Here is a 23,471-nt window from a genome sequence, read left to right as displayed (position 1 = left end):
GACCCTGGGATTTATACCTGCTCCTTCCCGCGCATATGTTGTGGCAAGGTGCTTCTTAGGGCAGGAAGTAAGGCTGAGCATACTTCCTGCTCAAAAGGGCCCCTTTACAAATCTACATTCGGCAAACTGACCTTCCCCTCCCAGCATCAGATCCCCCTCCCCCCGGTCAGGACCCTTCATATTGGATTCCCTCCTAGAACAGACCCTACCCCGGAGCCAATCCGTCCTCAGAACTGACCCCCCCCCCCCCCCCCCACCTTATTGACAAGCTTCTCCCAACACATCTTCCCCCATGTGCAGCCCCAGGCCCCCACTCATCTCCACAGCCTATGCAGAGGAGATCCTGGTGGTCTGTGGGGATCAGGAGTGGTCGCCCTCTGTTCTCACCCCATCCCACCCAAAGAACAAAACATTGCATCCACTACCCCTAGTGGTAGTCTGAAGGTACTACTGCTAAGGGGGTCAAATTTCCAGAAAATGGCAAAAGGCCTTCCTTATTTGAAAGGTTGACACCTAGTGGTAGTACCATGAGACTACTGCTAGGAGTCTTGGGTACCATTTTGTTCCTGGGGCATGATGAGGCAGGAGCAGAGGAGGACAACTCCAGACCCCCAACCTTGACCACCAGGATACCTTCCAGGTAGGCCCTGGAAGGGGGGTTCTAGAGCTGCCCGAGAGGGTGGGGATGGATTTGGAACAGCTGGGAGGGGTTTACCATCAGAGGGAATTCAAAAGAGGATTGGGGGGAGGGTTTGTTCCAGGTCAGAATCGGCTCCAGGGGGTCTAATACAGGGGCTCCTGATCTGGAGGGATCTGATAGGGGGGTGGCTTTGGTTATCATAGGTGCTACACATATGAGTTTTCAAGGTAGCTGCTTTACAGATGTCTATGCTGGCACATACAGGTAGAGGCTGATGCCACGCACGCTTGTAAGACCCTGTGCTTTCCCCATGTCCCACGTTTAAGTTGATCTTCCTCCCAGAGGAAGTTAGTCATCATCTAACTTACATATGTAGAACCTATCCTTGCCGGCACCTACACATGCACACCTGCCTTCTAAAATGATGACCAAATTCTCTACATGGTCACTTCCACATGTATTTTGGAGGATATACATATTTTCTAAAATGTATGCACACTTATATTAACAGGGGCCCTTTTACTAAGCCGCGTAACGCTCTGCGTGCACCCAACCTGCGCCAAAATGGAGTTACCACCCGGCCACCACATGGCTTTTGCGGTAATTTCATTTTTGGCACGGCCGATACGTACAACCGAAAAATTATTTTCTGACACATGTATAGGATGCGCGCCAAGTGGTATTTGGCGCACCTAGGTCATTACTGCCCGGTTACCACGTGAGACTTTACCGCTAGGGTCATTGGCTGGCAGTAAGGTCGCAGACCCAAAATGGACACGTGACAATTTTGATTTTGCCACATGTCCATTTTCGGCAAAAAAAAAAAAAGGCTTTTTTTACAGGCGCGCTGAAAAATGGATCGGTGCATGCCCAAAACCCACGCCTACGCTACTGCAAGCCATTTTTTCAGTGCGCATTTGTAAAAGGACCCCTTATTTCATACCATACCCCCAAGCTAAATAACCCTCCTTCTCTAAGTCTACCCCTTATAAAATGAGGAAGCTTTTCTAAGAAAGCAACGCAAAAGGCAGCCACTAAAGGGCCTTCCAGATCATGCAGGAATGCAGGTCCCTCACTTAAATTTTACTTGTTACTTCTGCAGGAAAATGAAGGGCAGCCTCAGACAGAGACAGAGGAGCAATGAATCCAGCGCATGAGGCAACAGCTGATCTTTCCTATACCTTAATCCAGCGCAAATTAGCTTTTCCATGAATTCGCATTATCAGCATCAATAGAAATCAAACAAAATAAAACATGGAAAAGAAAATAAGATGATACCTTTTTTATTGGACATAACTTAATACATTTCTTGATGAGCTTTCGAAGGTCGCCCTTCTTCCTCAGATCGGAAATAAGCAAATGTGCTAGCTGACAGTGTATATAAGTGAAAACCTTCAAGCATTACTATGACAGTCTGACAGGGTGGGAGGATGGGGGTGGGTCGGAGGTATGCATGGGGACACCCAACAGAAAGGACTTAACAAGGATCTGGGGTTCCTAGCCCATTATAAACCATAAAGCTGTATGTCTCTGTTGATCACCCTCCCCTCACCTATCCACACCCACCCTGTTAGAATATCAATGATATGCTTTGATGTCCCCATGCATACCTCCTACCCACCCCCATCCTCCTACCCTGTCAGACTGTCATAGTAATGCTTGAATGTTTTCACTTATATACACTGTCAGCTAGCACATTTGCTTATTTCCGATCTGAGGAAGAAGGGCAACCTTCAAAAGCTAATCAAGAAATGTATTAAGTTATGTCCAATAAAAAAGGTATCATCTTATTTTCTTTTCCATGTTTTATTTTGTTTGATTTCTATTGATAACCTTAAGAGTGGACTAACACGGCTACCACACTCCTCTGCATTATCAGCATGAAATTTACTGAATGGGTTTCTGAAACCTAGAAAAAATTTCTGAGGTTCAATGAACCTGTTTTTAAGATATATTTTTTTAACATTTTGGGACCCTTTTACTAAAGCTTAATGTGTGCTTAACAGTATTAGCACACATTAAAAACTGCACATCCTACATGGCACTGAGCATAAACTGTAACTACTCCCCTAAGCAAGGCTCATATATGGTTTTAACCTCCACCTTAACCATATATCATATAGAAATCATTCATATGTTTTTTATCGCCTCAGCAGTGCACATGACCAACTTCACTCTTTTATTGGACATTCAACAGCACCCAGATCCTCACTGGCGATAATATTTTATTAAACTGTTTCTTCATTTACTTATTTAACTGTTCATTTTACTTTTTAATCTCTAAGTTACTTATAAGCAATACTTAACTTGCACTGAACGGTCAGACCAGGGGTTCAACAATGCCTGACATGCATGTTTCGCCCTAAAATCGTCATTCTACGCGCGTACACCATTACCACCCGGTTAACGCGTGAAACCTTACCGCTAAGTCAATGGGCGGCGGTAAGGTCTCAGGCCCAAAATGGATGTGCACTAATTTTTACCGCACTTCAATTTTCGGCCCCCCAAAAAAGGCCTTTTTTGCAGGTTCGTTGAAAAATGGACTTGCGTGTGTCCAATACACGCGTCTACATCAGCGCAGGCCATTTTTCAGTGCACTTTAAGTACATAAGTACATAAGTACATAAGTAGTGCCATACTGGGAAAGACCAAAGGTCCATCTAGCCCAGCATCCTGTCACCGACAGTGGCCAATCCAGGTCAAGGGCACCTGGCACGCTCCCCAAACGTAAAAACATTCCAGACAAGTTATACCTAAAAATGAGGAATTTTTCCAGTCCATTTAATAGCGGTCTATGGACTTGTCCTTTAGGAATCTATCTAACCCCTTTTTAAACTCCGTCAAGCTAACCGCCCGTACCACGTTCTCCGGCAATGAATTCCAGAGTCTAATTACACGTTGGGTGAAGAAAAATTTTCTCCGATTCGTTTTAAATTTACCACACTGTAGCTTCAACTCATGCCCTCTAGTCCTAGTATTTTTGGATAGCGTGAACAGTCGCTTCACATCCACCCGATCCATTCCACTCATTATTTTATACACTTCTATCATATCTCCCCTCAGCCGTCTCTTCTCCAAGCTGAAAAGCCCTAGCCTTCTCAGCCTCTCTTCATAGGAAAGTCGTCCCATCCCCACTATCATTTTCGTCGCCCTTCGCTGTACCTTTTCCAATTCTACTATATCTTTTTTGAGAAAGGACCCCTTTGTAAGCCTATGTTTGAATTGTACAGTGCTGCGTAACCCTAGTAGCGCTTTAGAAATGTTTGTTAGTAAAAGAGTGAAGTTGGTCATGTGCACTGCTGAGGCGATAAAAAACATATGAATGATTTCTATATGATATATGGTTAAGGTGGAGGTTAAAACCATATATGAGCCTTGTTAGGGGAGTAGTTACAGTTGAAGGGCTCTTAAAGAGAGAGTTAGTGGTGCCAAGTACGGACTGAGCATAAACTGACAGAATTTCCTCAGTGAATCTGATCTGCTTTTGCCCCTCTTGAGTTTGACTTTGTGTGAGTTGACCTCCTCTCTTCATTTCGTACAGTTCTGTCTTCCCTAACCTCTGATTGACAACGTGAAAGGTTGCGTGCTGCACTGTCTCCGCGGCTGGCGATGTCCTGAATGACTGAACCTGGCATTCTTTTTTTTTTTTTGTTACAGGTTTGGTCCACGGTCTATTCGAACCGAGTCCGTAATGGTGAGGAGATGTAATTCCAGCACAGGAGCAGCTCCGTTCCACTCCATTAACGTAGCCGACGTTGGAGACGTGAATGTGAATCTCTACGATCTAAAGGACAGTTGCAAGAGAATCCGGGAGGCCTATCAGAAAATAGTGGCCGTCAATTGTACCCCCTTAACACTGGGTATGGAGAGTGGCTCTCGAGCGTGTTATGCCCGCATTGTGCCATTAACCCTGGATAATGCACAGCTTTTCCTACATTCACTCCAGTTAAATGTGTTATCACACATAGTTCCTTTAACACTAGTGAGTGCACAAAATCAGAAGCAGATGTAAATGTACACATAAGATGTACATAAACATAGTAAATGACAGCAGATAAAGGCCTGTACGGTCCATCCAGTCTTCCCAACAAGATAAAACTCATTTTACATGGCATGTGATTTGCTCTTCCCATTTTCAAGGCACAGACCGTAGAAGTCTGCCCAGCGCTGTTCTTGTACTAAAAGTTCTGAAGATTCTGGAATCCTAAAGAGCTACAAGATTCCGGAATCCCAATTAGTAGCAACAATCCATGTAGAACACCAAAGAGTAACATAGTAAATGACGGCAGATAAAGACCTTATGGTCCATCCAGTCTGCCCAACAAGATAAACTCATTTTACATGGTATGTGATACTTTATACCCGAGTTTGATTTGTCTGTGCCTTTCTCAGGGCACAGACCGTAGAAGTCTGCCCAGCACTGTTCTTGTACTAAAAGTTCTGAAGATTCTGGAATCCTAAAGAGTTACAAGATTCCGGAATCCCAATTAGTAGCAACATTCCATGTAGAACCCCAAAGAGTAACATAGTAAATGACGGCAGATAAAAGACCTGTACGGTCCATCCATTCTGCCCAACAAGATAAACTTTTTTTCACTTTTCCGCCCTTCCCCCATCGCCACCCACCCCATTCCCCTGTTCTAATGATCTAACCTCGCTTAATACAGGCAATAATAGCCTAGAACCATAACAAGATACACCTACCAGTGCTTGCCCCCACTCAAAAGGTATGTTGTGATTATACAGGTGCATTTTTTAAAGTTGTCTCCTAGGAGACTGCTTTCCGTTAGAAGAACCACGACACACAAAGTGGGCTGAGGAGTCTTAAAGAAACCCACTCCTAGAGGACACCTCCCAGTGGAGACTATTTACTGCTAAACATTTCTAAAGTGCTAATGGACACACACAGTGCTGTTCACATTATGTGTAGGTACTTTCTCTGTCCCTAGAGGGCTCACAATCTAAGTTTTGGTACCTGGGTCAATGGAGGGTTAAGTGACTTGCCAAGTGTCACAAGTAGCTACAGTGGGAATCGAACCCAGTTCCCCAGGATCAAAGTTCACTGCACTAACCATTAGGCTACTCCTCCACTAGCAACATTCCACGTAGAAGCCTGCCCTTGCAGATCAGCAATGCAGCCGCGCAGGCTTCTGTTTCTGTGAGTCTGACGTCCTGCACACACGTGCAGGACGTCAGACTCACAGAAACAGAAGCCTGCACGGCCAAGTTGCTGATCTGCAAGGGCAGGCTTCTACATGGAGTGTTGCTAGTGGAATAGCAACATTAACATTCCATGTAGAATCTCAAATAGTAGCAACAGAATCTCAATAGTAGCAACATTTCATCTAGAATCTCAAATAGTATCAACCTTCCATGAAGAATCTCAACTAGGGAAAGGAAATGGGACTTGATGTACTGTCTTTCTGTGGTTTTTGCAACTCCATTCCAAGTGGTTTACATAGTATATACAGGTACTTATTTGTACCTGGGGCAATGGAGTGTTAGGTGACTTGCTCAGGGTCACAAGGAGCTGCAGTGGCAACTGAAGCCAGTTCCCCAGGATCAAAGTTCACTGCACTGACCACTAGGCTACTCCTCCACTAGCAACATTCCATCTAGAATCTCAAATAGTATCAACCTTCCATGTAGAATCTGAAATAGGGAAAGGGAAATGGGACTAACCACTAGGCTACTCCTCCACTCCAGAGTATATAAGATACAAGACACTCTTCATTTCTGCTGTTTTAACTCATGGACACTATTGTGACAGTCAGTCTCGGTTTCGCTTTCAGTGTCTAGTATTTTGTACTTCTTCTTCTTGCCTTGAGTTGGGCCTCTAGTATCTGTGTTACAGTAACTCATGTAAAGTTATGCTTTTTTATTATGTTTGAAAATGTCCTTTGTTTCTTGGATTTTGTAGGGGGCGATCACACAATCACATACCCCATACTACAAGCCGTGGCAGAAAAGTAAGTTCTGGCCCAGAACATTAGTGGCAGAAGAAAACTATCAGGAGAAAACTTGGGTGGGGGGGGGGGTAAGAGGAAGGAATTTGACCGATCTATCTTAATCTTTCAGTTTTGCTGCTGATCAATTGGAAAAGAATTACCATATTTTTGATGGGGAATAATATAAGGTTCTCAACTCAGTGGCTAGAGACCACCCAACCAATCTGGTTTTCAGGATGTCCAAAATGGACATGCATCGTATTCAAATACGTCTCATACATATTCATTGTGGATATAATGAAAAAAAGTGGATGGAAATGATCCTCTTGATATAAACGGTTCTATAGATGGAATGGTGTGATAAGATTGGGAGACTATGTTTTATTTTTCTGTAGACTGCTGAGGATTGAAAACTAGAGGTACAACCATTAAGACATGGTGAATAGGGAAAACAGATGCAGTCTGGTCCATTCCCATAAGATGTTTGCACGTTTGGAGGGGGCCTGAGCCCGAAGTGGGGGGCCCAGACCCCCCAAGGCCCCCCATGGCTATGACACTGGTCCTCAGGGACCACCTGTCCAATCAGGTTTTCAGGACATCCACAATATATATGCATGAGAGAGATTTACACTCACTGCACTCTTGGTATGCAAATCTCTCGTGCACATTCATTGTGCATATCCTGAAAACCCAACTGGCCAGGTGGTCCCTAAGTCTAGGCTGAAAACCACTGATTATTCTAGAAGATGCTACTCATATTTCATTTAGGGCGAGATGCGGTCACAATTAATAAAGCCTTGACCAATATTTGTATGGCAGGGATGCAAATCTCACCTGTTACTGCTGGAAATATCAATGCATAAGAGGGACGGGGTGGATTAGCACTTCCAGGTTTAAAGGTCTATCATGTAGCTTCTCTTATGTCCCATGCCAGGAAGTGGAACAGGGGCTTTTCTCATTACACGCCTGCAGTGGTGGATAATCGCCCAACCAGACCCTTAGATCTTAGATTTGTGTCACAATCTGCCCATACATATTGCTTAGATCTTCCCTCTTGTGACTCCGTTGTGCAAGGCTTGGAAATAGCTTTGCACCAGATTGCAATGTAATTCCCAGACCACTGCCCCATTGCCATTCAGAGATAATTTAGACGTCAGCTGGGCATGTAACGGGATATTCCAAAGGTGTGAAAAGAGAGCATTTATACGATAGCAGATATAACACCAAGTCCTTTCGAGCTATGAGTCAGCCGTTCTCCCTCCCCACAAGGGAGTTTATTGCTTTTTTGCAGTTCAGGCACTATGTAAGGAGTCTGGATAGAGTTGCCTTAAGCGCTCCTAATTTAGAAGCCCTGCAGGAAACTTTTATTCTGGAAGCAGAAGTTAAGGTCTTGGTATCTCGGCTATGTGTAAGGTTGGCCCTTTTGAGATTTTGTTATAATTCTGATCTGTTAGCAGCTATGTATCAGATTTGGCCCAGATTATTTGAATTGGCCATAAAAGAGATACTGAATCTGTCTGAGAATATTATACTTCAAGAGACACAAAGTAAGGTTTTCTTGCACGTCTCCAGCTCCCGTAAACTCAGGTGTGTGTATCAAATGTAACATGGTAATAGGTTCCTTGGACCAAGCTGTTTTGGCTGTGCCTCTCTGCCATTAAGCAATTTGGGGTTTTGATTACCAAATGGAGTTATAGGGGTGATATGAATGCTGGACCCTGAGTTTATGATCTTTGATAATGTCACTAAAGTGCAAAAGAGGGATACATTCTTGAAGCTATTTCAGAAAGCTTTCCTTCAGAGTAAAAAAGTACTGTAAGTCACTGGAGGGCCCTTACCTGCAGACTTTGTCACACTGGTGGTTGGCTTTACCAGGGGCATAGCCAGACTTCGGCGGGAGGGGGGTCCAGAGCCCGAGGTGAGGGGGCACATTTTAGCCCCTCCCCGACACCACCGACCCCCCCCCACCATTGCCGACCCCCCCCCCACCGCCGCCACCACCACCAACAATAACTTTGACCCCCCCATGACACCGACCCTCTTGCCCCCACTCCCACCACCAACCCTCCCCCGCCACCTACCTTTGCTGGCGGGGGACCCCAACCCCCACCAGCCGAGGTCCTCTTCTTCCGGCGCAAGGCTTCGTTCTGTTTCAGTGAGTCTGACATCCTGCACGATGTACATGCAGGATGTCAGGCTCACAGAAACAAAACGAAGCCTTGCGCCAGAAGAAGAGGACCTCGGGTGGTGGGGGTTGGGGTCCCCCGCCAGCAAAGGTAGGCGACGGCGACGGCAGGGGAGGGTTGGCAGCAGGAGGGGGGGGGGGTCGAGAGGGTCATCAGCAGGGAGGTCCAGGGCCAAATCAACAGGGTCCAGGCCCCCATGGCCCCACATAGCTACACCACTGGGCTTTACATGGTATAATGGTCACGGAATAAATTTCAGCCAGATTGGCACAGTGAGATCATGAGCCTACTTTTATGCATACCTGGACTCCATATTTGCACTCATTTCCTTATAAGAATGCAGCCCTCAACTTCTAACGCCATGATCATACTGCCCTTCCAGTGAAATAGTCAAGAACTTTAAACTTTCTGTTCAGGAGGGGGAGGGGTGGAAGAAGGTTGGTACCATTCCAGTATGCACGGTGTCCATATTTTATTGGGTTTTGGCTTATATTTTAAAATTTGATTGGCACCTTGTCTATTGGTAAGATGGGAACCTGGAAAGATGGTTTAAAAAAAATAGGGGACCAAGCTGTATGTAAAGAGATACGAAAAGGCAATGGTGGGGTCATTGTGGTTTATGTCTTGGCATTAGACATGGTCCAGTAGGGTTGGTGCACATCGATGCCCACACAGATACAGGAGACACGGCCCTGGGAGAGAAGATCTATCATGGGACGCCTTTCCGCCGCTGCGTAGACGAGGGACTCTTGGACTGTAAACGGGTGGTGCAGATTGGGATTAGAGGTTCATCATATCAGCCAGATCCCTACAAATTCAACAGAGACCAGGTAAAGGATAATTATGTATCTGAAATAATTTTTCTTTAAAAGTATAACTCACTGAATACCAGCTCAAGCATCGTTCACAGCTTTTTGAGCTGATTATGGCGTCAGACTTCGGGTCAACTATAATTTCCATTTTCACCTAGGCGATGCTCGATGTAGAGTCAACTTACTTTGTGCATAACTCGCAGAAGTGAGGTACTTCAGTCAGTGTATGTAAATTCATAAAACTACTATTTTCTAGCTAGAAAGGATTATTGATAAGCAATTACAGATTCTTCAAAGGCAAGTATTTTTGGTGGATTCGTGAGCTCATAGGAGCCAACTTTTCAAAATGATTGGGGGTGCTGAATTTTTTTTTTTTACAGGTGGTGCATTCCCCCCTCACCCTCATCCCCCCCTCCCCTGTCCCCCCTCCACCTCCCTCCGAGTTCCAGGGTACCCCCTCCCTCTGAGTTCCAGGGTCCCCCCTCCTCCCTCCCTCCCTTCGAGTTCCAGGCCCCCTCCCTCCAAATTTTAAAAGTCATCTATCTTACCTTGTCGGGGTTAGGGCGGCAGCAGCGGTAAAAAGCATGCAGGCTCTCTCTCTCAGTTCTGGTCCTGCCCTCATTTCCTGTTTCTGCAAGGGCAGGACCACCAGAGCTGAGAGAGAGAGAAGGGAAAACAACTTAGCACTGAGCCGAGCCTGCATGCTTTTTACCGCTGCTGCCGCCCTAACCCCGACGAGGTAAAATAGATGACTTTTAAAATTCGGAGGGAGGGGGCCTGGAACTCGAAGGGAGGAGGGAGGGAGGGAACGAACTTCCGGTGGGTGAACAAACTTCCGGTAGGTGAAATATTGGGGGTGCTCGAGCACCCACGGAGTCAGCGCCTATGCATGAGCTTAAAGCAGCGTTTGCCAAACTGCACGCCACGACAAATTCACAGGGGTGCCGCGGGACATTTGGAAGTTCACACGCTGAGTGTGGAACAACGATTGGCACGGTATCGTTCACTTTCCTCTCTCCACCGCCCACCCGCTCGCTCGCTGCAGACTGCCGGCAGTGATGTAAGCGCTGCCTTTGGCCTGCCCCCCCCCCCCCCCCGAAGCCTTCTTTGTACAGCATCCCACCTACAGGGGAACAGGAAGTAGCTGTACAAAGAAGGCTTTCGGGGCAAGCTGAAGGCAACGCTTACACATTGCTGCTAATACCGGCAGCCTGGAAGTTTGAAGGCCTGCTCCCACCCAGGGACCCTGGCTGCTCACTACTCAGGGAGGGAGGACGGGGCTGCAGGACATTATGTTGCCTCCTTCCTGTGCTCAGGGCTCTTCTTCATCCTCCTCTCCCCAGGAACAAGGTAAAAAATGGATTATAAATGGATTACAAGGCGGCATGGGTTGGGGGAAGGGACATGGTAGAAGGGGGAGAGAGGGAGAAATATTGGACATGATGTGGAGCAGGGGTAGGGTTTTGCAGCTATTCCAGTGAGACATTTAGATTTTTTTAGCCAGACTCTTCTATAACGATTTTTGTCAGATCATGCACACAGCCTTTTTAAAGGTAGAGTGATTTTGATTAAGGCTGCGTGTAATTGAATACTCTTCAAGGACTGATATTACCAGAAAATACATACATGGTGTAACAGACTCCTGATGCAGGCCAGTTGGGCCGAAACACAGCTGTGTCGAGTCATATCACCTCAATAAATTCATTTCGGTTTTTTTTCATTATACTTGTGTCGTCCTCCTTTTTTTTTATTTTTTTATTTTTTTATTTTACCCATAGTTTTGTTTTTTATAGTTCTTTCTTCCAATTGTGGATTTTGCATTTTTTACTTTTTATTTTTTTATTTTTCACTGTTCCTTTTTTATTTTTGTTTTTTTCCCTCCTTTTCCCCTTTTTTTCCTTTTTTCTTTTTTTGCGTCATCTTCGCTGTCTTTTATTACTGCAGGGCCCGGGGGTTGAGACTTGTGTGGCTGGGGGGGGGGGGGGGGGGGGGGGAGATGCCACAAAAAGTTTTTCACACACCAAGCGTGCACACAAACCCAAAAAGGCTTAAAGGATGTTTCCAAGAGAAGTCCTGGAATCCCCTTCCTTACCTCTAAATTGTGCTTTTGTCCCAGCTTGCCTTGCTTTCCTTTCTTCCACAAAATTTTGCAATTTTCCTGTCACGATCAGTTTGTTTTCATTTTTTTTTTTCTACAGGGATTTCGTGTGGTTCCTGCTGAAGACTGCTGGTTTAAGTCACTAGTTCCACTGATGAGTGAAGTGAGACAGCAGATGGGAGAGAAACCGGTTTACATCAGCTTTGATATTGATGGACTTGATCCGGCCTACGCACCTGGAACTGGCACACCTGAGATTGCTGGTCTTACCCCCAGTCAGGTACAATTAAGTTATTATAAAACATTTATGTACCACCTTTCTGAAATGACCACTCAAAGTGATCCACAAAACAAAGGTTGATCTAATTCAGCTGCTCAAATCATTCACATAACAAAATAAAAATTCATAATAAAAAATGTACCTAGAACAATGTAATGAAAGATAAAAAGTGAGGAGAATGGGTGAGGATACCAACACTTGTATATTTAATTTTTTAATTTTTTATTTTTTAATTTTTTAATTTTTAATTTTTTTATTTTTTATTTTTTATTTTTAAATAAAATATACAAGTGTTGGTATCCTCACCCATTCTCCTCACTTTTTATCTTTCATTCCACGGTTTCGTGAGGGTTTCACCTCCTTTTTGTTTTTGTTTTGCCTAGAACAATGTATCCAGTTCCTCTCATTAAAAAATCATATGCGCATTTTAGTATAAACTACCAAAAACAACAAAGGTTCATAGGAGTCCCAAAAGAAATGTGGATCACAGAGGTCACCAAGACCCTCTGAGCCTTTAATTCCTCCTTTGATCAGCAGGCCAGGAGGGAGGAAGGAAACCAACGAAACAGATCAGTAGTAAATTCAAACAAGGTTTATTAATAAAATAGCATCTAGAATATACTTCCCAACACAGGATTTGTTTATAGTAAGGATCAAAAAATAGGTAGGTGTCCTAGCTTTTGCCTTTGAGTATACATATGTGGTTTCATTTATTTAATTTTTGAAAGAGACGGCTTGTTAATTATCGCTCCCTATAGTGTATGTAAACCATATGTACATTTCTATACAATTCGATATGATGGATTTTGTAAAATTAGTTGTCTTAAAATTTGATTTTATATGTTCTGGTTTGAATATGTGTAAGGGAGTTGTTTTTTCTATTTGCTCTGTATGTCTCAATATAAATTTGTCTCATATTTTATATGTTTTATCGATATATATATATATATTACCCTGTTCCCCCGAAAGTAAGACCTAGCAAATTTTTGTTTGAAAGCAGGGCCGCTGAGAGCCGGACAAGGCCGCCCCCGGGCCGCCCCCCCACCCGAGGTTGCCGGGCCCCCCTCCACCCACCCTCCATCGCTCCCGGAACTAACCTTAAACGCCTCCTTTCACCTTCGCAGCAAGCAGCAGCAGTGCAGATCTCTCCTTCCTTCCGTGCCCCGCCCTCGCGGACGTTACGTCACGTGAGGGCGGGACATGGAAGGAAGGAATGGCCTGCCCTGCTGCTGCTTGCTGCGAAGGTGAAAGGAAGCGTTTAAGGTTAGTTCCGGGAGCGACGGAGGGTGGGCGGGCCAACCCCGATCCAACCCCGATGTTTCCCTGAAAAATAAGACAGCCCCTGAAAATAAGACCTAGCGCATTTTTGGGGGCAAAAATTAATATAAGACAGTGTCTTATTTTCGGGGAAACACGGTACTACTACTACTATTTAACATTTCTAAAGCGCTACTAGGGTTACGCAGCGCTGTACAATTTAACATAGAAGGACAGTTCCTGCTCAAAGAGCTTACAATCTAAAGGACATATGTACAGTCAGTCAAATTGGGGCAGTCTAGATTACCTGAAAGGTATAGAGGTTAGGTGCCGAAAGCAACATTGAAGAGGTGGGTTTTGAGTAAGGATTTGAAGATGGGTAGGGGGGGTCTTGGCGTATGGGCTCAGGAAGTTTATTCCAGGCATAGGGTGAGGCGAGGCAGAGAGGGTGGAGCCTGGAGTTGGCGGTGGTGGAGAAGGGTACTGAGAGGAGGGATTTGTCCTGTGAACGGAGGTTTCGGGCGGGAACGTAAGGGGAGATGAGGGTAGAGAGGTAATGAGGGGCTGCAGACTGAGTGCATTTGTAGGTAAGAAGGAGAAGCTTGAACTGTATGTGGTATCTGATTGGAAGCCAGTGAAGTGACCTGAGGAGAGGGGTGATATGAGTATATATGAGTATCTCTCTATATAAAAGGCAAAACCAACGTTCTATGAAGCCTCCAGCTGGAAGTGTGAAGGGGGCGAGATATCCGGTTTCCCTATGAGTGTCTGCCCCACCCTCTCTGTAACACAGTCAGTGAAGGAAAACAGCAGAGCACGAAATCAAATCGCTCGCTCTGTAACAGTGAAGGACTCAGAGGGGGGAGGGGAGAGAGGCCAGAGGGCAGGGACACACACACACTCCCACATGCACACAGAAGAAAACATTGCTAGCCCCCGTTTCATTTGCATCAGAAACGGGGCTTTTTTACTAGTATATATATAATATGTGATGTGTTTTATTTATTTATTTAGTATAATTTGATTGAGATGTCTATATAGTGTTTTACTATATATGATTTTGGTTGGTTATGTCATGGTATATGTGTATTATCAGCTGATATTGGTTTTATCTATTTATGTATTTGTTATTGATTAGTGTTTATATTTTATTTGATTTTTATAGCGCCTGACGCAGCTCTGCTGGGCGAAACACGGCCTGTGTCGGGCAGTATATTCTAGATGTTATTTTATTACTAATAAACCTTGTTTGAATTTACCACTGATCTGCTTCGTTGGTTTCCATCTTGGAGTTTGCGGATCGTTTGCCTTGCTGTTTTCAGGTACTGGGGAGGTGCCGGTTACCTGAATCGCACTCCTCAATGCTGTGGCTGTGGATGTCTGATCACACCACAAGCCTTTAAGCTATCGGTTTCAGGAGCTTGCACTTCTTCGATGAGAAAGTGTGCGCTAAGAGGCCCTTTTACTAAGCCACGTAGGTGCCTACGCACGTGCTACGTGCATCAATTGTGAACTACTGCCCAGCTCCTACGTGGCCCGGGTGGTAATTTCATTTTTTTTAGGCACGTCCACTAAGCGTGGCGCTTACCGGGCAGCAATTGGCATTGTACATGCGTAGACCATTACCGCCCGGTTAACGTGTGAGACCTTACCGCTAGGTCAATGGGTGGTGGTAAGGTCTCAGGCCCAAAATGGACGCGCACCAATTTTTATTTTGCCACACGTCCATTTTCAGCCCCCCAAAAAAGGTCCTTTTTTGCAGCTGCACTGAAAATGGACCTGCATGCGTCCAGTACACGTGTCTACACACCAGCGCAGGCCACATTTCAGTAAAAGGACCCCTAAAGGACCTCACAGTTCAGCTTTCCAAGACAACAATCTGGCCACATCAGGAAAAAGAAATATGACTCGGAAACGTTCTTCCGTGCCATTTTGTATTCTGATTTGACTCCTTGTTTTCAATAATTTTCAGTAAGAAAGGCCGTTTTAAATAATAAGAACCTAGCAAAATCATGCTGAGCCAGACCGAGATCCAGTGGCCAGTCCAGGTCACGAAAAGTACGTCTATTTCTCATACAGTGGGGGAAATAAGTATTTGATCCCTTGCTGATTTTGTAAGTTTGCCCACTGACAAAGACATGAGCAGCCCATAATTGAAGGGTAGGTTATTGGTAACAGTGAGAGATAGCACATCACAAATTAAATCCGGAAAATCACATTGTGGAAAGTATATGAATTTATTTGCATTCTGCAGAGGGAAATAAGTATTTGATCCCTCTGGCAAACAAGACCTAATACTTGGTGGCAAAACCCTTGTTGGCAAGCACAGCGGTCAGACGTCTTCTGTAGTTGATGATGAGGTTTGCACACATGTCAGGAGGAATTTTGGTCCACTCCTCTTTGCAGATCATCTCTAAATCATTAAGAGTTCTGGGCTGTCGCTTGGCAACTCGCAGCTTCAGCTCCCTCCATAAGTTTTCAATGGGATTAAGGTCTGGTGACTGGCTAGGCCACTCCATGACCCTAATGTGCTTCTTCCTGAGCCACTCCTTTGTTGCCTTGGCTGTATGTTTTGGGTCATTGTCGTGCTGGAAGACCCAGCCACGACCCATTTTTAAGGCCCTGGCGGAGGGAAGGAGGTTGTCACTCAGAATTGTACGGTACATGGCCCCATCCATTCTCCCATTGATGCGGTGAAGTAGTCCTGTGCCCTTAGCAGAGAAACACCCCCAAAACATAACATTTCCACCTCCATGCTTGACAGTGGGGACGGTGTTCTTTGGGTCATAGGCAGCATTTCTCTTCCTCCAAACACGGCGAGTTGAGTTCATGCCAAAGAGCTCAATTTTTTGTCTCATCTGACCACAGCACCTTCTCCCAATCACTCTCGGCATCATCCAGGTGTTCACTGGCAAACTTCAGACGGGCCGTCACATGTGCCTTCCGGAGCAGGGGGACCTTGCGGGCACTGCAGGATTGCAATCCGTTATGTCGTAATGTGTTACCAATGGTTTTCGTGGTGACAGTGGTCCCAGCTGCCTTGAGATCATTGACAAGTTCCCCCCTTGTAGTTGTAGGCTGATTTCTAACCTTCCTCATGATCAAGGATACCCCACGAGGTGAGATTTTGCGTGGAGCCCCAGATCTTTGTCGATTGACAGTCATTTTGTACTTCTTCCATTTTCTTACTATGGCACCAACAGTTGTCTCCTTCTCGCCCAGCGTCTTACTGATGGTTTTGTAGCCCATTCCAGCCTTGTGCAGGTGTATGATCTTGTCCCTGACATCCTTAGACAGCTCCTTGCTCTGGCCATTTTGTAGAGGTTAGAGTCTGACTGATTCACTGAGTCTGTGGACAGGTGTCTTTCATACAGGTGACCATTGCCGACAGCTGTCTGTCATGCAGGTAACGAGTTGATTTGGAGCATCTACCTGGTCTGTAGGGGCCAGATCTCTACTGGTTGGTGGGGGATCAAATACTTATTTCCCTCTGCAGAATGCAAATAAATTCATATACTTTCCACAATGTGATTTCCGGATTTAATTGTGATGTGCTATCTCTCACTGTTACCAATAACCTACCCTTCAATTATGGGCTGCTCATGTCTTTGTCAGTGGGCAAACTTACAAAATCAGCAAGGGATCAAATACTTATTTCCCCCACTGTAGATCCCTTCGCAGGGATAAGCAACAGTTTTCCCAAGTCTCTCTGGCTAATACATTTTTATGGACTTTTCCTCCAGTAACTTATCCAAACCTCTTTTGAACCCCACCATGTCCTGGAGTAACAGTTTAATTATGCACTGCATGAAAAGAAAAAAAACATGAATATGATTTGTTTTCAATCTGCTGCTCATTAGTTTCATGTAGTGTCTTCTTGTTTCAGTGTCTGAAAGGTTTCTAACCCACTCATGAGTTCATTAATAGCGGACATTTTGCTACACTAAAAAGTGATTCTTCTCTCTTTCCTTAGGCCTTGGAGATTATTCGTGGCTGCCAAGGACTGAATATTGTAGGGTGCGACCTTGTGGAAGTAGCACCAATCTATGATGCTTCTGGTGAGTTTAAAAAAAAGCATCCAACCCTCAGCAGGTTCAGAATAGATCCCACACCAAAAAGAAAAAAAAGAGTCACTCACTCTTCCTAATTCTCTCTCTGACAAGAGACAATTATTGCAGGAATGACTACATCAGGTCCAGCTGTCGAGCTATCCAAACTACACAAATCAGCCCTATTCTTAGGCCGGTTGTCTGCAAACGTCTGATTAACATTCGTTGTGGGTATCTTGAAAAACCAAATTGATATTCAGATCTCATCAAGAGCCCCTGTACTAGATTACATGATCACAAATCAGTCACACTCTTCCAAATGGAAAATAGGTTTGCGTAGAATGGAAGGGAATAGCATTTATTTATATGCACTTGAATTCATCTGAAAATATACAGAAGCACAACATTTGCAGACCAGAGTTTTTATCTTCCTGCTCTCCACTCCTTTTCTGATCATAAACAATTATTGAGCATTAATGGACACAACAAAAACACGAATTTGCAATTTAAAAGGGCAAGTTTCAACCTGCCTACATACCTGTAAAGTCCATGGTTCAATTTACTTACTTAACTTACTTACCAATTCCCACTGCAGGCACGGGCAGCTCCTTGTGACTCTGGGCAAGTCACTTAACCCTCCATTGCCCCAGGTACAAATAAGTACCTGTATATAATATGTAAGCTGCATTGAACCTGCTATGAGTGGGAAAGCGCAGGGTACAAATGTAACAAAAATTTAAAAAAAAAAGCCCGTTTCTCATTGAAATGACAGGCGCTAGCAAGGTAATCACCTTCTGCCATTAATGTTTTTAAGGGAAGTTCCAGTGTCCCCCCTCCCTCCCAGTTCCAGGGTCCTCCCTCCCTTCTTCCCAGTTCCAGGGTCGTCATCCCTCCCTCCCTCCGAATTTTAAAAATCATCCTGACTTACCTCGTCAGGGTTACAGCGGCCGGCAGCTGCGGTAAAAAGCATGCAGGCTCGGCCCTTACTTCAGTTTTCCCTTCTCTGTCTCTCAGCTCTGGTCCCGCCCTCATTTCCTATTTCTGCAAGGGCGGGACCAGAGCTGAGAGACAGAGAAGGGAAAATTGAAGTAAGGGCTGAGCCTGCACGCTTTTTACCGTGCGAGGTAAGTCAGGATGACTTTTAAAATTCGGAGAGAGGGACGATGACCATGGAACTAGGAGGGAGGGAGGGGGGACGCTGGAACTGGGAAGGAGGGGGGATATTAAGGCCTAGTTTCTAAATCTGTATACCCCTGCTCAGCTCCAAGAAACACAATTTAAGCTTTTATATAATACTTACATGACTAGGGAGTGAGGGACAAAATTGGGATTTTGGGCAGACAACAATTCTTACACTGTGGGACAACAGGCTCACTCCTTCATATGGTTATAGATTGCCCTGCACTCACTTTTTAGAACCAAGACTTTGATGTGTTGAACAAGACTCTTCAGGTCACTTTGGATTGGAATATGCAAGCTCTACTTTTAGGGGACAAAAGTTTTATTAGACCAATCAGTGGCTCCAGAGGCGAGAAAAATGGTTTACAATTGCCACCTTGCTGGTTAAAAAGGTTGTACTCAGTGGATAAACATCTCCCACACCTTCTCCTTTTCAGTTTTAGGCAGCGAGAATGAAAGAAGTTGCTGCTTTTGAACTTAGAACCTAGTGGAACAAGCATCAGCGTTTGGTCGTCTTCTCCAACAGTTGGCTGCAACTAGACAGTAGACCCCTTACTCTGCACTGTTCTCCTACTGAATTTGTGTGTACTCACATATTTTATACATGCTACCTGAACGCAACAAAACTTGAACTACTGCAAAAGGTGTTAACTAAGGTGTCCTTTTTACTAAAGCATGCTAACAGATTTAGCATGCACTAAACGATAAGATGCCCATTATAGTCCTGGGGGTGCCTTATTATTTAGTGCACCTTAGTAAAAGGACCACGAAATCTAAACTCAGTTTACAGACATGTGCAACTCTGCCTCTGCTCTGCCCAAATGATACCTCCAGAAATGACGACACATGAATCATTTAAAAGCAGGTAACATGTCCTGTACACAGGCATGTACTTTTCATGTGTGCACATTATGGATCTGTTCAGTGGTGCAATTTTACAAAAATCCTTTACACGTGGAAAAGCCTTTTAGCGGGATTATACCTGTAGGACAATCAACTAGAATGAGAAATTCTACAAAGGCCTGTTTCTACAGATGAAGAACCATTTTATCCATGCAAATGGTTTTGTAATTGCCTTCCCTGTATGATAAATCTCCCAGTTTGAAGAGAGGAAGGTCCCAGGCTTAAAGAAACACTACATTTTAAATTAATTAATAAAAATATTGGCTGGGCTAAAATGTTCCCTGTGGGTATGCAACGTCCTAGAAGTTAGTTCAGAGCAGAATATGATCATAACAAATGCGATTCTGATTTACAATGAAAGAATAGGTAAATTGTTAAAACTCAAGTCGAGTGCATAGCTGAAAGTGCTACAAAAGTCTGTTGATCCTTGAATAATGTAATTCAGGTGATCCTTCACAGTTTTGGAAGAGTCACCTTCCGAACTACATTGGCTACAATGCTTAGATTTTTTAAAAATAAAAGGTCAAGGGGAAATGGATTTGATATACTGCCTTATAGTGGAGGAGTGGCCTAGTGGTTAGGGTGGTGGACTTTGGTCCTGAGGAACTGAGTTCGATTCCCACTTCAGGCACAGGCAGCTCCTTGTGACTCTGGGCAAGTCACTTAACCCTCCATTGCCCCATCTAAGCCGCATTGAGCCTGCCATGAGTGGGAAAGCACAGGGTACAAATGTAACAAAAATAAAATAGATACTATGGAGATTCTACATGGAATGTGCTACTATTGGAGATTCTACATGGAATGTGCTATTCCACTAGCAACATTCCATGTAGAGGCTGCGCAGACTTCTGTTCTGTGAGTCTGACGTCAGACTCACAGAAACAGAAGTCTGCGCAGCCTTCTACATGGAATGTTGCTAGTGGAATAGCAACATTCCATGTAGAATCTCCAATAGTAGCAACAGTGGAGGAGTGGCCTAGTGGTTAGGCTGGTGGACTTTGGTCCTGGGGAAACTGAGTTCGATTCCCACTTCAGGCACAGGCAGCTCCTTGTGACTCTGGGCAAGTCACTTAACCCTCCATTGCCCCATGTAAGCCGCATTGAGCCTGCCATGAGTGGGAAAGCGCGGGGGTACAAATGTAACAAAATAAAAAATTTCTCTGGTACAACTAAAGCGGTTTACATTGTATCATATGCAGGTACTTTCTCTATCCCTAGAGGGCTCACAATCTAAGCAGTTCTTTTACTAAGGCACACTAACAGATTTAGGATGCGCTAAATGATAAGATGTCCATAGGAACATAATGGGCATCTTATCATTTAGCACACGCTAAATCTGTTCATGCAGCTTAGTAAAAGGACCCCTAAACCTTTGTACCTGGGTCAATGGAGGGTTAAGGCTTGCCCAAGGTCACAAGGAGCCACAGTGGAAATGGAACCCAGTTACCCAGCCTACAGCACTAATGATTAGGGGCACCCGGGCAAAATAGCCCTGACAACATAGCCTTGTAACAAATTGGCCCTTAACAAAATAGCTCTTGACAAAATGTCCCCTCCCACGTAATAACCCTTGACAAAATAGCTCTTCTTAAAAATAAAAAGTATAGGCTATCCAAATGGAACCAATCCTTAAGGAAAAGAAGAGGGAGATTAAAACAAGTGCAATAATCAATTAACATTTCTCCCCTCTTCCCTTCTTATCCCTTCACATGCGGCTATCCCCCCTTCAGATGTCTCTCTCCACCAATGATGCCCCCTCTGTCTTCCCCCACCATTCAGTATTGCCTAGCTCTCTCCCCCTTTCCACTCCCTGCCGACTCCCCGATTCGGTGGTTGTCAACACAGAGAAACTGCATGCCGCCGATAGCGCTGCCGTTCCTGCCCCTTATGATACAACTTCATGTTTGGGTAGGAACGGCAGCGCTGTCAGCAGAACGCAGAGCTCTGTGACTCCATGTAGACTTTCTCTGTATCGACACAGCAACCGAATTGGGGAGACTGCAGGTTCGGGCGGAAGCTCCCAGTTTGATTTTCACACTGCCGCTGGCCCTGAATGAAAGTGAGAAGAGAGGAAGGTCGTCTTGGGATGAGGCATTTGTCCCACCCATGCCCCCCCTACAAAGTGACACCTATGCTTCCAGAGTTGTCCAGGGATCAGTATTCATCAAACGCAGGAACAGTTTGTTCTGCCCCTGTCGGGGCCTTTTGTCTGTTTTGTGGGCAAGCTTTTTTTGTTGGGGTCTATTTTGTCGGGGGGGGGGGGGGGGGTTATCAGGGCTATTTTGACCCAGTACTATGATTAGGCTACTCTTCTACTCCTGGTGGATCTCAGGGCCAATGGAGCTCTCTATTCTATTGAAGATTAAAGATCACCATTGCCAATGGCTTCTGCTAGCTGCTAGTCAAACAGGCACCCGCTCTCCGGATGGAGGACACAGTATGCACAGGACACGATGTTTATGTTTTTAGCCATAAGCTAGTCCGTAGCAACCAGGCTTTAAACATTTGTCTGTCATCTTTTCTTTCAGGCAACACGGCTCTGATTGCTGCCAACATGTTATTTGAGATGCTGTGTGTTCTGCCAGGAGTGAAATGCTTCTAATCAAATCTATCCCAGCCGGGACATCTACTCAACTGATGCACTGAAATCTAAGCATGACTCCAGTATTGTACACAAATCTTCTTTCCATGTGCCAAAGCGTGCCTTTCAATAGACTCATCATCTCAATTAGTGCAAATGCTGAAGCCCTAGGAAGGATGATTACCAAACGCACATGGAAATGGTGCCAAGGGAACATAAAAATGTGATGTGAGGGAAAACCAGAGATCAACTGGCACTGGAGCAGGAATGATATTGGCAGACAGGATGGGCCTTAGGGTCCACATCTGCCAGCTGATCCCATTTCTAAAAGAGGGGGACAGAACAGTCGTCACCCTGGAAATTCTGATGTGTCAGGATTCCAACCAAACCTTTCACGCACTGCGGCAGATAGCAACCAAAATCACGTAGGCCCACATTCCAGGTGGTAGAAATGTACAGGCACCTAGGTTTTAGGAAATGCTTTTCTGTTAAGTTCTGATCACTAGAAACCAAATCTGACCATACCACCCTGTTAGTCAGAAACGGGTGAGGCTCCAAGCTGGAACTGAGGTAAGGGAGTAAATAACAGCTGTCCTCTAAGGACAGACCCAGGTGCAACTGTTATCACAATGAATGAATAGCTCGGCTCCATTCAATCCAGCAGACATCACACCAGCACACGAGATCTCCAACCAATGCCTATAAAGTCATGAATACACTTTCGCCTCCAGGGCATTATATCAAACAGATTCACATATCAAAATGCAATATCAACACCAGCATGAATGTCTTAAAATAGTTTATTTTAGTTTCCAATGCAATTTATAATTGCCTTACAAATAAAAATAATAATTAAAAAGAAAGGATCAGTGCTTCTTTTTTCACAACAGTTAAAAAAAAATGATAAAAGCACAATTTGCCAAATAAATTATTCTTCTAAGAGTATCAAAAGTGCAAAATATTTGCCTTGTTTCTGAGCCATCTCTTGGTCTGAGGTAGCTCACAAAGCCAAAAAAAAACAAAACAAAAAAGGTGAATTCAGCAGCTTAAGGACGTGCTACAGTCTCTCACTAGTATAGTGAACAGCTCAGGAGCTCAGCAGTGCTCCGGAAATGAGGAAGCACTTCCAGCCCTTACTACGCTAGTTGAAAGTCAGACTCGGAACCTGGCATGTGCTATGGCCCATTCCAGACTCAGCAGAAAAGACAGGCAGGAAGTTTTGGCCAGATTTTCCTTGATTAAATTAGAAAGGTGCTTTGCTTCAGTTTTAAAAGATTCTGCTCACGGTTTGTTCTGAGACATCAAAGCAATCCACTCCGCCTGACTGCTTTCCAAATCACTTCAACCTTTGATTTCAGTGCATGCTTTATCCAACTGCACTGTCCCTATGCAGTTTGATCAAATCACCTTTACAGAAGTCTACACACACAATGTACACCATCTTGTAAAATGACCAATGAAAAGTTAGAAAATGATCTGCAAATTCAAAAAAATAAAAAAAGGCACATACATAAAGTAACAATTGTGGCATCCTATGA

General features: G+C 44.6%; 1 protein-coding gene across 2 annotated transcripts in view; it reads left to right on the top strand.

Annotated features, from left to right (window-relative positions):
* The window catches only part of AGMAT (agmatinase), a 49,494-nt gene extending 26,702 nt beyond the window's left edge, over nucleotides 1-22,792 (top strand). For both annotated transcript variants that reach the window (XM_030185895.1, XM_030185894.1), the window contains 6 exons: nucleotides 4,298-4,500; nucleotides 6,561-6,609; nucleotides 9,409-9,604; nucleotides 11,785-11,964; nucleotides 17,195-17,279; nucleotides 21,881-22,792. In XM_030185895.1, coding sequence (XP_030041755.1) covers nucleotides 4,298-4,500; nucleotides 6,561-6,609; nucleotides 9,409-9,604; nucleotides 11,785-11,964; nucleotides 17,195-17,279; nucleotides 21,881-21,954 — 787 coding nt within the window. In that variant the 3' untranslated portion in view covers nucleotides 21,955-22,792. The remainder of the gene's footprint in view (nucleotides 1-4,297; nucleotides 4,501-6,560; nucleotides 6,610-9,408; nucleotides 9,605-11,784; nucleotides 11,965-17,194; nucleotides 17,280-21,880) is intronic.
* Nucleotides 22,793-23,471: the final 679 nt, after the last annotated feature.

This window comes from Microcaecilia unicolor, chromosome 13 (assembly GCF_901765095.1).
Source record: "Microcaecilia unicolor chromosome 13, aMicUni1.1, whole genome shotgun sequence".
NCBI classification, from domain to species: Eukaryota; Metazoa; Chordata; class Amphibia; order Gymnophiona; family Siphonopidae; genus Microcaecilia; species Microcaecilia unicolor.
Note: the sequence above shows the minus strand (reverse complement) of the source record. Positions and strands in the feature narration are given on the sequence as shown.